We start from the raw sequence: 15115 nt of genomic DNA on the forward strand, positions 1-15115 counted from the left end.
CCGTGGCAAATCATCTAATTTACCTTCTCAAATTAAGGGTAAATAAGGGTAATTTATGTACTTTTTACTTATTTCTAGATTGTTTTTTCCAGTGTACCATTTATAGGTGCTAAGGTCATACTGCACAGCATCACATTTATACATCCATCCATCCATTTTCCGTCATGCTTATCCCAAGTGGGGTTTAGAGGGGTGCTGGTGCCTATCCCGAGCTGTCTACGGGCGAGAGGCTGGGTACACCCTGGACAGGTCGGCAGTCCATCGCAGAGCATCACATTTATCCAAAACAAAATATTATTGCTTACTCTGGTCCAAATATCCAAAAACAGCAGTAAGCAGAGTCTCAGTAATGCTAATATTGTAGTGTGGTTTTTCATTAAGTGATGTAGATTTTGACATAACTTTTTGCCCTACAGCTGATGGTATTGTGTTAATGGCCAGTCATTTATGCTAACTCTCTCACATATGGGGGCACAGGCATCTCTAACACAGCCAGATTGGCCATTCAGATATAATGAGTGTCATAGATTTTATTGCATCATATTGCAGACAGATTAGGAAAACTATTGCTCGCAAATTGTCTATGATTTCAGTCATTTGTCTGATTCCACTCACATTTGCAGAAAATTTATGAATATCTAAAATTACAGCTTAAATTTCAGTTACAAGCTATTCATCATGTTCTTTTGGTCAATGAGGTTCCGTGCGAATATTCAGCAACTAAAATGTCAAAAATCCAGATTAATTGTGGGATAAGTCTTTCTTTGGCCTGGATTTCAGTCCTTGTTATTGCAGAAATGACATCTAGCATAAAAGCTCTGACAAATCTGTCTACAAGCTGCAATAACATGCTGATGCAAACCGAGGAAAGGACTTACAAACAGTCCAGTTTCAAATTAGAACGTTACAACCTCCCTAATACAATAATCAATTATAAGTACAATTTAACGTGTACAGTAATTTAGGGTATTTTTGCGTTCAGTATCCTAAACAGGCAGTTTTAAAGCAGATTTTATTATAAAATAAAAGCAAAAATCTTGTTCTTCTATTTAAAAATGACCAGACATGCAACACAAACTTCACAGATTTAAGCAGTGGCACTAATCTAATGTAGAAAGTAGCAGTTGACATAAAGCAACATACAAAAAAAAAAGATGCTTACCCTACCACATTGTTGATTTGTTCTTTCTGTTTGATTTAGCTGATAAATGATTTAATATTATCTAAATTGATCCTCCAATGCTGGGTTGTTGCACATTTGTTATATAGTTTATTCTAGGATCATTATCACTATCACTCTCTTATCATCTTTTTTAGCTGTGGATGTCCAAGTCCCCGACCAGTCCTGCATTTCAGAACCCCACATTACAGATTTACAGGAAATCTATCTAGTATTTATTGGTTGTTAAACATTTCCAATTTAAAAACAAAGATTTTTTAGTGCCCTCTATCCTGTTAAAATAGTGTAGACCGGGAGTCTCCTATCCTGTTCCAAAAGATCTACTGTCCTGCAGGTTTTAGATGCATCTTTGCAAACTTGGTTGCATTCTGAGGGTTTGAACTAGATGTGTTGGATCCATCTAAAATCTGCAGGACAGTAGATATTGAGAAGCACCAATGGATACTCCTTGTCTTGACATTTAATATTTCCTGTTTGAAAACCCAGTTTTCAGGTTATGTTGCTGATCCAAATGTATGTAGCTACTGAGAGTGTCTGAGTTCCAGAATCAGATATCTACTACAATACAATTTTCTGAAGTTTTTCGTTGCTTGCATTTTCTTGTACCAGAATAACATGATAATTTTCCATTCTACTCAATAGATAGTCAATGTTTTCTTTTGCTAGGTTTCTTCATACAAAACAGTAACACTTTGGCTCATTCGTTCGTAAACAGAGTAGATAGGTTTGAAAGGATATATTTTCACTTTCATCCTGATAATCTCTTCCCTGTGGTTTCTTACTTGCTTCCCTTCCTAATTCTGACAGTTTAGGGATAATAAAAGCATTTTCCTTTTTTTTTTAATGAAACAACTGTCACCCTTTCTGTATTAATTTGATCTTTCTGAATTATAGGGAGAAAAGGGTGATAAGGGCGATGAAGGCACACCTGTGAGTTTATTTCCTCTTGTTTCATCTATAATTTCACAATGAATTAAATTGAATGAGACACTTCTAAAATAATTTTGACTTGATGAACAAGGATTAAATATCATTATGAGAGTTTTCCTCCTTTTCTTGTGTCAGGGAGAATCAGGACTTCCAGGAAAGCCAGGAGAAAGAGGTTTGAGGGTAAGGTGTTGTGTTCTGTTTCATTTGTTAGATTCATATAGTTTTAAGGCACCAAGTTAAAACCAGTTCAGGTAAGAGGCTGTTTGACTGATCACCCAGGGATTGGCGGGTCAGCCGGGGCGGCCAGGAGAGAAAGGAGACATGGGAGATCCAGGAGAGCATGGGAGAAATGTGAGAGACTTTTCTTTTATCGCACACACAGCTTTGCATTTTACTCTTGTGGTATTCTAGAGAGTGCTGAATAAAATTAAACCACCCGAAAGGCTGTCCACTCACTGCCTTTATTGATCTGTGTTCGATTACAGGGCAGTCCTGGACCCGCTGGACCGAGAGGAGAGAAGGGAGAGCAAGTAGGCTGTCTTATTTAATACTGAAATCTGCTCATTTACCTTTAGATCTATACTCAACAGATTCTTGCACTTTGTTCTCTTCAAGGGACTTCAAGGGCCTGCAGGGCCACCAGGACAAATTGTGAGCTTCTCACTGAGTTTTTTTTTTCCAGTTTGGAAGTCAAAAACTGATTAAATTGGACAATAAAGCTTAATGTGATATTTCATGTCTGTTTGTTAACAGGCTGAGCTACAGGGTCAGCTGAAAGGAGAGAGAGGAGAGAAGGTTTGTGCTTTTAATGTGTATTTAAGTTTAAGTGCATAAAAATGTCCTGTGGGAACAGATTATATTACACACATTATATATACATATAAGAATATAACATCTATGATAGTACTCATACCTCAAAACATTAGAGTTTTATTTAGCCACTTTAATCGATCGATAGAGTAATGCAAGCTACTGCATAGTTGTGGCATAGAAGGCAGCATTCTAGTATATATATATATTTATATATATATATATATATATATATATATATATATATATATATATATATATATATATATATATATATATATATATATATATATATATATATATATATATATATATATTTTATATATTTTTTTTTCTGTAAAAATAATAACCACAAAAAATGTGTTCTGCTTCTGTATCACTTCCTTTCAACTGTGATATAACTGGAAAACACATAATTACAACACATAGTTCTTTATGTGTATATTGAAGTCCTCTGTGAGGATCCTAGAAGGTTGCTGCAGAACATTATTAAACACACAGCATCGCAAAGACCAAGGAACACAGCATGGATAAAATGGAGAGGTTTAAAGCAACATGAGGTCATAAAAGTGTAACATTTCAAGCTTTGAATGTGTCAGTCTTTATCTGTTATCTAAAAATAACAAACATTACAGAACTCCTGCAAACCTAGGCAAGAAAAGCATCATTCAGAGAAGCAGTCAGGAGAAGTTGTGGTTCTGGAAGAACTTCAGATACCCCACATCAGGTGGCATAAGCTATTTTAAGTAGGGATGTACGGCATGTATCAGCATACTAACAGTATTGGTCAAAATTAGCTTTAATACTAAATAGTATCTGTTCCACTAATATAAAAGGCACTGCTTTTTACAAGCAAGTTAGTGCCGGTGCGTCCAATTCTTTTTTTTTTTCTCCATCTTTTATTGTCATTACACTGTTTCAAGTACAGAGCAACGAAATGAAATCTCTGCATTTAACCCAAATTCCAAAATCGTTCATTCTTTGCCATAAGGACAACTATTATTCATGCATTCCACAAATCTTTGCAGGAACAAAGCCACAAGATGTGTTTTTAAAATCTTTCTGGGATGAAAACAATGTCTGATTTGCATTTGTTTATTTTCATAGAACTTTTATTTATGGTTACTGTTATTAGATTTAAGTTATTTCTGTGACCATTTTGTGTTTTTCTCTCATCATTTGAGGAGTGTAAGTGTCTATGCTTATAAAATTTCAGCCAAGGGTGGTTCTATAGAGAATATCATCATATAACTGTGTTTGTTCCTAAATATTTTGAAAACCAAGCATTGTGTTTGTATTAGCCTACTTCATTATAATGCACAATACTGCCATACATAAAATTACATTTAACCACATTGACATTTTCTACAATGTGTAGTTCATTGGGGAGGAATACTTTTTAAAGGCATTTTGGTAAGGGTTAAAATCTGCAGTAGCACATATTAGAGACCTTATAACATTTTGACTCAAGGGTGATGCTGGCGACCCAGGAGAGCATGGCGGCAAAGGTCAGAAAGGGGAAGCGGGAACTCCTGGAGCTCCAGGACTGCGAGTGAGTTTTTTATTTATAATTAATTTATACATTTTTATTAATTTTTTATTTATAATAGTTCCACTCATATTCAAATATGTTTTAATTGCATCTGTATGCACACTGTTTTTTTGTATGGAGTTGCTGTGAATAACTGATCTTCTTCTGTCTATAAAGGGTCCAGAGGGACTTAGGGGACCTGCAGGCATAAAAGTGAGCGTCCTCTCTACTGGAGTTATTATAGTAACTAATCCTTTCTTTTTTTTTTTTTTTTTGATGAATACTAAAAAATATTTTTGTAATATTTGCAGGGTGACACGGGAGAAAGAGGATCACCTGGAGAGAAGGTTTGCATTCGCAATTTTAACACAGATATTTCTATAATCAAGACTGGAGTGATCTTGCGCTCATCCTGTTATGCAGCAAATGTGTTTTTTATGCCCCAGAACAGAAAGCACCATTACCTACTAATGACTGTTTTTCTTTTTGTGACAGGGAGAAAGAGGAGCCTCTGGGCTGGATGGCCGTCCTGGTCTGGATGGTAAACCAGGCTCTCCTGGACCCCCCGGACTAAGGGTGACCTACCTTCTTACATATCTAACCAATTTATTGAAGTCATTACAGTAAAAGTTATTCACTTAACAGCTGAAACCAGCTGCTTACACAGACTTTAGCAACAAGATATAAAACAATATTTCTCACTGTCAGGCATTAAATCAGACTAAAGTTTTATTGTTTTTGATCAATTAGTATATAATGTCTATTTGTTAAATAACATAATAATGTTCAATTTTGAATGATTATTGATGGATCTCAGCATTAGAGTTGAATGCTTTAATTTAAGAGACAATGTAATAGAAAACAAACCAAACAAAACATGCATAGATGTCAAGAAGAGAATGGTCCTTCCTTGGGTAAAATTTCTAGGTGCATGACTGTTCAATCTTTATTGCTTCAAAAAGGTACAAAATTTATTATTGTGATTTTTTTTAATTTACTTTATGGAGATCTTTTTTTTTTTTAGGTGTGTGAAATTAATTAATTCCACAAAAGACGCAAAAGACTGAATAAAGTTTGTCCAAAGTATGCCCTCTTAATGCATGGACTAGAAGGCCAGTCAGTGAGAAGTTGTTGCTTAAAAAAACCACATAAAAAAAACAAAACAAAAAAACTGCAGGAGTAGCCATTTAAAATTTTCCCAGTCTCCTTGATGGGCCCTTGGCTAGTCCCCTACAATTCCTTTTTAAACTTCAATTTCTGTACTAATATATTCTTTCTGTCATGATTTGTGGACATTAAGATCTAAAGAGAAGCATCATCTACTGGTCAAACCCTGTAATTGAGTGAAAGGGTAGAGTCAGAGTAAAAAAAATGCATGCCCAGGAGAAGGCCAGTGGCTGGAAGTTGGAGGGGATTTTGCTGGGAGTTGCAGCGGAGTAGGCTGCTATTGGGCTGGCATTTGACGGGGAAGGGCCATTTTGAATGGCTGCTACTGTATAATTTGCAAAAGGACACAAATATCTTAATTTTCGAGAATAATCTTGTGGTCTGATGAAGCTAACAGTTAAGTGTTTGAATTTAAATGAGAACACAACCCATTCTGTAAAGTGCAGGGATTGCAGTATCCTATAATTAGCATGTTTAGCTGCAGGAACAATTTGTGTACTTCACAGACTAGATAGCACCATAAGGATAGAACATTTTGGGAACATACTAAGTTAATATTTAATATCCACAAGGAAGTAAAAATGAATACTTATAATAGACAATGACTCTAATTGCATAACCAAATAACTTATAAAGTGTCTTAAAGTGATGTTGTTAAAACAGCCATCACCTATTCTTTTTTTCATTACCATAGAAAATGTGAGGGAAGAGCTGACCCAGTGACTGAGCAAGGCGGCCTATTAATCTGGCTTATTTACAGCAGTTTTCTCAGAAAGAAATCTGTCAACCTGCCAAAAAAAACTGTTGGTAGAAGCTTGTAAAAGGAGATGAAAAGCACTTCAACAAAGCCATAAAATTTAGAAGGAACCCCCCCCCTAAATAGTAAGAAAGTGTGAAAAACCTCTGAATATTTGTATATATTATTTTTCTAGCACTTATATTTTTACTATGTTTGTGATCCCAACTGACCTAAAAAAAGGGAATGCAAGTTCTGATTTAACACCAACTTCTGAAAGGAAAGATAATGGTTTATAAGTTGTATATGGTTTTGATGGTGCAATGTTTTCCTTATTTCACAGGGAGATCCTGGAAAACAAGGTGATGCTGGGAGAGATGTAAGCTTTCTTTTTCTTTTAAAGATGTTTTCATTTTTGTTTTTTTATGAAAGGTATTTAATTTCTGATAGTTTCAGTTAGAATTCAGTATAAACCGTTCCATGAAATTAAGTCTGTGAACTTGGTGCATTCATACAGCAGATGGTGCTGTGTTGATGTTAAAATTCCTTCTCTGCTCCTGTGACTTGTTACATAAGCCAGCCATAAGGAAACATGTCTTTGTCCGCTTTCACAGGAGACTGTTATGTAATATTGACAGTAATAATGATTTTGGGTCCTGAAAAGCTTCAAGCACACGGTTAAGAAAACTGATTCCTGCAGAACCACGATACCTATACAGCTGCTGACGTATGCTAAAATTTGTGCATATTTGTCTTTTACATTGTTCTCCCAATGTAATCTGTTGTAGGGATTGCCAGGACTGAGAGGAGAACAGGGTCCTCGGGGGCCAGCTGGTCCTCCAGGAAATCCAGGAATACCTGTCAGTACTCATTATCTTTATCACGTGTTTGTTTTCATGTCATCTCCATGAATCCCATCTATCTTAATTGAGCCATTTCATTATGTAGGGTAAAGCAGGCGAAGATGGCAAACCTGGTCCTCAAGGAAAAATGGTAATCCTTCCTAAACTGGATACGTTATAACCAATTTATAATTTTCTCAGATAAGATGAAATGTGTTTTTGTTACCAATGTGACTGCTACAGAGATTGATATGATTCATTAAGAGTATAAATATTGTGAGTTATGAGCATACTTCTCCTCTAGTTATTCTCTCGCTAATAGGCTTCACGTACTGCTCCATTACTCTATGGAGGATCAAAAGCTGTGCAGATATGTATTATAAAGTCTGCTGCATAATGACTGCCTTTAGCGGGCCACTGGAACTGCAGAGCTGAGTGTGCCAGCAGGAGACTTGCCATTATTCAGAATATAATGCATTTTTTTGTCACACAGGGTGAGGATGGAGTGCCAGGAGAAGATGGAAGAAAGGTCTGTGGCTGTTTATGAATTTATATTATCTGACCCCAGCAGGTTATTATTTAGCAAAAGAGCGTTCAAAAGTTCAGTAAATGAAAACAAATTCAAGATAAACTGCTACACAGTATCAATGAAATCCTATAATGAATTTATGTAGCGGACATCTTTGCAACATTTAAATGCATAAATCCAGCTCAAGCAAATAGTCTATTGCAAAGGCATTCATATAAACAAGATATTATTTAATCTGGATTATTTATTTTTTTTTGCAATTGAAAACGTACAGTATGTAAGAAATGTAAAGTTTATGCAAAGTGATGTATGTTTTTTTCATTGTATTTACAGCATAAACCTGAAAAGTGTATGATGATAGCATTCAGCCACCTTTTACACTAATACCCTTAAGAACAAGCAAGCTAACTGCTCTTGAATGTCACATTTTTGTTATGAAAGACTAAGAAAGATTCAAAATCCCACTTTTGGGATTACATACAATACAGGGAGATTTAAATGCTTGAATTCCCTCAGCAGCATGTCAGCTCTAAAAAGCACTGTTATCCAGTCAGTTGAAGGCGGGGGAATCTGAAAGTTGCAGGATAGTAGCTCTCTAGGACTGGCCTCAGAAACCCTTCCTGTACCTTATCTTGAAGAAACCATTCCCACTGTGAAGTTGATGGAAAGATGGATGGGACTAAATACACAGCAATCCTTGAAGCCAGGTTAGAAGATTCAGGAGACAAAGTCGTGTGTATTATTGGAGCAGAAAACTGCTTTTCCTAGATCCTCTCCTTCAAACTTGAGCTGTTTTGCAAGAAAGAATTGCAACAAATCCTGTTTTTGAAAGTGTAAAACTTGAAGGGAAAAATCCCCAGAAGACTTACAACTGTAATTGGGGTGAAAGGTGGTTCTTCAAAGTATTAACTAATTGGCATTAAAAACAAGGGCTCGCCACATCTCTGAGATTCTTATTTGCAAAAAAAAAACAGGAAAAAGATTAATTGTTATCTTTTCATTTAACAATTATGTTAATAATATTTTGTGCTGCACAAAATCACATTAAATATATCATGTTTTTGTTTTCATTCGTCAAAATGTGACAAAATAAAAATGGTGTTTTTGTGTACTCGTTATTGAAGCTTGTTTGAAATACTGGGATTTGACTCTGCTGTTTTTTTTTTTTTCTGCAGGGTGACAAAGGAGAAGACGGGGCAGCTGGGAGAGATGTCAGTTTGGTTAAACCATTTTTTTCATATCTTGTTTAATCCTATAATTTATAGATTGTTTCTGTTCTGTATCAGTCTCTCTCCCATCCCCACTATGTGTTTTTGTTATCATTTTATTCCATAGCAGACTTCTTTCTTATCCATTACTTACTCCTCTAATGTATGTTTATCAGGCCCAATCTGCTCTCACCCTGACATCTAATTTTCATCTTCTGCTGAATAAATAGGCTTCTTAAAGCCATCCATATAGGTTCATCTGCTGCTATTGATCAAGCTTAGCCTTTAGGGGGGTGCCACTTCAGAGAGGACTCCAGAGAGGCACCAAATGTCACAGTGCTGTATTTCATGTGCAAATTCATATTAATTATCTCTTGAACATCAGCGGAGGGATGGCAGAAGCCACCTGCTTTGATTTTTATACGTTAGCTTGCTTTGAGTAGGAAAGTACCAAGATAAGGGTGTTAAGTTCACGCATTGTTTTTTTTTTTTTTTTGCTTTGTTTTTTACAGGGCCGTGATGGACAGAAAGGAGACCGTGGGCCTGCAGGGCCTCCAGGCCCCTCTGGACCCCAGGGGCCTGCTGGATTGCCTGGCAGCATTGGCCCTCCTGGACAGGTGTGAGTCATAAAGAAAACTGAAAATTAAAAGCAAGGAATTGGTATGTTGACAAATTCAAATGTTTTCTTTCAGGTTGTGTACGTAAAAGGGGCTGAAGCTGCACCCATTCCGGGTCCACAGGGGCCTCCAGGGACTCCAGTGAGTACAAGAATTTTAAATTCTTTAAAAGAATCTTAAAACTCAGCCCACTTTCAGAAAAGTCGGTTTACTTTAGTTCCTTGGGCTATAAACTATCATGAGGACTCTATATATTGCTGTTTACACTCTTTCCTGGGAATAGCTCTAAGTTCACCTCATCCATGTTAAAACTAAATGAATTCATATTTACAAAAGCACATTATCATTTAGAATTGTGTAATTTAATAATGATTAAGAGACAGGTATAACTTATAATGGCAGGCACACCTATTGATATTTTAATATTTTAATAATCCATTTGCTACCTTCATTTTGCAAGCTCAGATTTGTATGTTTAATTCTGTCCTTTTCTCTTTGCCTAAATAAAATGGCAAAATTCCAAGTTAAATATCTTCATGCTTTAGATGTCATACAGCAAATTTTGTCCAAAATCTTTGCTTAAATGTATAGCTTGTTGTACTTTCAGACATCTCAGTTGGAGAGCAATGTCAGAGAAGATAAAATGTAGCTTTAATATGTTTGTGTCTGTTCTATATATAACACCAACAACTTCCTGTGCAATAAGAGACCGGGAGCAGACACGATTCAGGCCCCCACCTGCTGCAGTAGTTTACACTGTGGCAATGTTATCATTAACAGTTTTGCTCTTTGACACGTGGGTCTCAGGATGTAGGTTTCATCTATACCTGCCTCTGTTGAATAATTTGTCCCTCTTAGCATCTTCATATTCTCACTTCCCTTCCAATGCCTTTCAGGGTGTCCCTGGAATTCCAGGAGCTATGGGAGCCCGAGTAAGAAGCTATGATTTTTACTCTTCACTGTCAATTAATAAATGTGCCATCTACTTTTATGAGCTCCTAGTTTTATGACCTCCTATGAACTCATTGTTTTTTCAGGGGGAGCGAGGTCCAGCAGGTCCTAAGGGAGATGCTGTAAGTCTGAATTGATGTTTATGTCCAGAACCATTAAAACCAAGGTTTCGTCATCTATGCATTGACCTCTGTATACATTGTTTATGCCTAGGGAGACCCGGGAGAGGATGGGGCTCCTGGTAAACCTGGGACAGCAGTGGTACGATGACGGCACATTGAATTAGAGTTCCTGATTTCCTGTCTTTGTTTGTATTTGCATTTATATATTAATGCCTCTGTTTTTAATGCTGTGTGTGTCGTCTTTGTAAAAGGATGTACAAAAAGCACTGACGGGCCTTGGGATACTGGTACGTTTCTTCTTCTTGAATTTTTACTTAAAATCAAAGTATATTAAAGACATTCGAACAGGCAAATATTAAATTACCGTACTAAGTAAATGTTAACTTTTACTATGCAAAGGCTTACATATGATTTTTATTGACTATATGTAATATAAGGTTTGTTTCCTTAATGATGCATTGAATTATAGCCTATTTCAAGATGGATTACTAAAACAAAACACATCTTAAATAATCTTTAGCAACAGTTAAACAAATTTGTAATTATTGCGGCTTTTATTAAATCCAGTCAAAGTCTAAAATTATGACTGTGGGTGGACTGTGGGGGGAGTGGCGACCTAGTGGTTAGGGCATAGCGCTTGGAATCCTGAGGTTCTGAGTTCGAGCCCCACTCCCACAGACTGCCACTCTGGCTCTCTGAGCAAGACCCTTAACTGCTCCCCGGGCACCCCACTATGGCGGCCCACTGCTCCCCAAGGGGATAGGTTAAATGCAGAGGTAAATTTCTCCAATGTAAGATCAATAAAGTTCAAATATTATTATTAGTACAGGCCCAAAAATCCACATTATCTGCTGCTAACATTTGAAGAAACTATATTTTAGAAGCACCACAAACTTTTTGTATCTATCTGCAAGTTTCCGTTTAACTGGTTGTCCCCTATTCAAATCAGTAATAGTAGATTTCACTTGAGTAGGTTGGTTTCCTGTCACTGACTCGGCTTTTAAGCAAACATACAAATTACTGTGAAAACACAGGGTCACTATCCAATGTAAATCAAGGTTAGAAAATAAGCTTCTTCTCCGGAATATTTTCCTTGAAGCCCCCCAAAAAATCCTTTTCAAATGAAAAACATAAATACCCTCTCATATAAAGTTCTAGGCTCACACACTACAAAGATTGAGCTAGTTTACAACAATGCATATAAATAATATTCCAAGGGTCAGGGTAATACTCAAAAAACCTAAGAATACTGTTTCAGTCATCAAACATGGTGGTGGCATAATGCTGAGGGCCAAATTCGATGTCAGTGGTGAACTATATGTATATTACACAACAGTGGGCATAGTAATACAGTATTTTGACCTTGAAAGTCTTTTACTTCCCTTGAATTTATCAGTCTGCTTTTCCCAAACTTACTTTTATTAAATAAAATCAGCTAACTGTAAACTTCTGGGACACTTAAAACTTGAGTCTGTTACAGGAAACTAATCATCCAAATCTACTAGTCCTTTAAAAAAGATTGATCCCTTAACCAGAATATTATCAGAATCCTTTTTGATAAAATGTTATTACAGTATATGTATGTATATTATGTATTGTATGTATGTATGTATTTATTTTGATCCTGTTTGATTTACAAAAAAATCCAAAATAAGGTAATTAGTCACTAAATTTGTATGGCTTAAAGGAGCTTAATGCTTTTCTGAAGCTGTGGACGTAAATTTGATATGACCCTTTATGTGAGATCAGAAACATTAGAACTTACCTCTGCTGGTATAACGCTCACTTTTATCTGTGTACAGGTATCTGATCTGAAGGTGCTTGTAGACAGGAAGGACACAATTCTATCTCCTGCAGTGCCAAAGGTTGAAAGGGGTGAAAAGGGAGACAGAGGGGAACCTGGGTCAAGAGGACCATCTGGAGCAGATGTAAGTGTGACTAAGACCTGCTCAGCTCCTCAGGAATTACATCTGCTGTTTTATCACTTCCTGTGCAATATTCAAACTGTTGAAGGAAATACATTCAAGGTATACAGCAGATTGAAACTATGCCTAATACAGCAGGCATCTAAAGAGGAGTTATTGTCACATACACAGTTGAACGTTTTTGTGTGCATTTTCTTTTTATATGTGGGGAGGACAATCGAAGTGTCGTTATACAATGCTACCTTTATTAACTAAGATCACAAAGTATTATACCTAATAACTAAGCAAACACTAAACACTACAGAAAATAAGCTAAATTAAATAAATAAAAGGGGAAGAGGGGTTTAAGAGTCAGTTCAAAGTCTGAGGGATGTTCAAAGTTTAAGGCTTAATGTATTTGAAAGTGTCCATTATAATAGCAGCAGATAAAATGCGAACAAATCCTGATGCAGAGATGTTAACTGCAGTCAAAACAATGAAGTTTCATTTAGCTTTTGGTGAAAAATGAATTATGACTTAGCAATGCATTAAGCTACAATGCGACTGAAATGAATTAGCTCAGCTGGTCCCAGGGGTTCTGGTGTGGACGGGTCCAACTGAAAAATAGACAGGGTTAGCTCACGATTTAGGGACCTCTTAGGGGCCCCGTCACTTACACCTGGTTGGTCCCCTACGCAGTTGTACACTAGGACGTCTCTTTGCAGATGTAATGGTGTGGAAAATTCCTCTTAAACCCACCTGATACTGAAGTGACTGACCGGACCGTATCTATACCGCCACACATGCCTGATTTCAAGATGATGGTGAGCCGTTTAAACATGACACCAATAGCAAAGCAGTGGTACTTTTATTTGCTATGTTAATAACAATGTATTTGAGTATTTTACTTTTTACACTATGACTTAGAATTATGGGTTATGGATTATGATGAAATGATTGAACATATTACGAATGTAACGTGGATGCAGCGTGCAAGACGACGCATCAAGTTAGACTAAAACCAGTGCGTAGATTAAACCATAACCGCTACGTACAATGCGTTAGTGACGATGGATACCAAAAAGAAGTACTTAAGCGGATTCCAGAAAAGAAAAAGGAAAGAAGAGCTGCTGGAAAAACGGAAAAAAACTGCGAAAATAAACATGTTCTTTCAAAGAATGGAAGAGGGAGAGGTAGACGTTGCTGAAGTATGTTCAGCTAAAGGGTGAGTTTATTGCACTATGTAGACGGGCATGGATGTAGTTACATTCTTTTTTCAAATTTCATGTGCTTTAAAATCTGTGCCTGTGCTCATTGTGTTTTACTTTTATATGTCTTTATGGAAAGTTTGAAAAACCTTTCTAAATGGCATTTCAATGCAGATATGCCAAAACGACAGCATAGTACTGTGCACATCTTCATGATGAAGGGAGAGTTGGGTGGTGCTTGATAATAAATCGGTTATTACATAATATTGCATTTGTATGAATGTTTCACAGGCATTTCAGACATAAGCTTAACCTGCAACTAGTGACAATGTTTTTGAATGACTAGTATTGTAAATATCAATGACTGCATGTTTCAAAGATTAACAATTCATTACTTAAGAGAAATTTTGGCAACACACCACAGTAGTAGGATGACTAGTTTTAGTGGGTTCCTGGATTGGTCTGTTGCGCGTCTGCATGCTCATTTTGTCAGTACTGTGTAAAGTGATAACATTTAAAATACACGCTTTGAGGTTTTGGCTCGTCTGATTTTTTCCTGGGTTTTATGATTTCTGCCTATGACTTGTCTGCCGTAAACCTACATGTTTTCATGGATGTGTAGCGGTAAACCAAATGCGTATTCATGGACATGGATGGTGTGCCATCAACATGTTTCCGTGGATGTGGTGGTGCGCTGCCACCAATGGTTACATTCAAGGTGCGCAGTCACACTTTTTCCGTGTGACTAATAATAATTGTAATAATTGTATCTTCTTGGCTGATTTATGCAACTGTCACTGCATCCTGAACCTTTATCAAGTATTGTACTTCATATGGGGCCCACCCAGATAGTGTTGCCTACTGATGTTTCTATTGTTGTGTCGTTACGCCAATGAATCAGAGGGATGCTGATTTGACCTGAGTTGCATCAAAAAGAAGCAAACTGTGTGCCATCTGTAAATTGCAATCTCCTGATTAGCAGCAGGCGGCTGTATTTGTCACATTCTGCTAATTAGTGCTTCTTCTGGTAGAGTGCTCTGGTCATTAGTGAAACGAGTTTAGTGGCTGTGCAGGACTGGGCATTGCAACGGTCATTCATTATAAACTCTGATTAAGGTCGAAAATCAATCTAGCTCACAACAACATGGCAATGCATGATACTGCAGGATTTTGGGGATTCTTCGGAAGAGTTTTTCATGCATATGGTTTCATAAACCCAAAACAATGTTCTAAGAAACATTAACTAACTATACCCCAAACTGGATTTCTAGTATATAGAAATCCAGCTCGAGTTATATTAGTTTGTATGTTGTTGTCTTTGTTTGGTTCCAAGGTGGTCCTAATGTTACCTAGCATATTTTTTATTTTTTAATATATATA

General features: G+C 36.7%; 1 protein-coding gene across 1 annotated transcript in view; it reads left to right on the forward strand.

The window, feature by feature from the left end:
• col7a1 (collagen, type VII, alpha 1) overlaps positions 1–15115 on the forward strand; it is a 102045-nt gene that overhangs the window by 41923 nt on the left and 45007 nt on the right. The window contains exons 52-73 of the mRNA XM_015389397.1: positions 2075–2110; positions 2246–2290; positions 2390–2461; positions 2596–2640; positions 2726–2761; positions 2864–2905; positions 4392–4472; positions 4629–4664; positions 4763–4798; positions 4947–5027; positions 6698–6733; positions 7143–7214; positions 7303–7347; positions 7690–7725; positions 8901–8936; positions 9446–9550; positions 9626–9691; positions 10447–10482; positions 10588–10623; positions 10715–10762; positions 10875–10910; positions 12426–12551. Coding sequence (XP_015244883.1) covers positions 2075–2110; positions 2246–2290; positions 2390–2461; positions 2596–2640; positions 2726–2761; positions 2864–2905; positions 4392–4472; positions 4629–4664; positions 4763–4798; positions 4947–5027; positions 6698–6733; positions 7143–7214; positions 7303–7347; positions 7690–7725; positions 8901–8936; positions 9446–9550; positions 9626–9691; positions 10447–10482; positions 10588–10623; positions 10715–10762; positions 10875–10910; positions 12426–12551 — 1188 coding nt within the window. The remainder of the gene's footprint in view (positions 1–2074; positions 2111–2245; positions 2291–2389; positions 2462–2595; positions 2641–2725; positions 2762–2863; positions 2906–4391; positions 4473–4628; positions 4665–4762; positions 4799–4946; positions 5028–6697; positions 6734–7142; positions 7215–7302; positions 7348–7689; positions 7726–8900; positions 8937–9445; positions 9551–9625; positions 9692–10446; positions 10483–10587; positions 10624–10714; positions 10763–10874; positions 10911–12425; positions 12552–15115) is intronic.

This window comes from Cyprinodon variegatus, unplaced genomic scaffold (genome assembly GCF_000732505.1).
Source record: "Cyprinodon variegatus isolate N-32 unplaced genomic scaffold, C_variegatus-1.0 Scaffold457, whole genome shotgun sequence".
In the NCBI taxonomy this organism is placed as follows: Eukaryota; Metazoa; Chordata; class Actinopteri; order Cyprinodontiformes; family Cyprinodontidae; genus Cyprinodon; species Cyprinodon variegatus.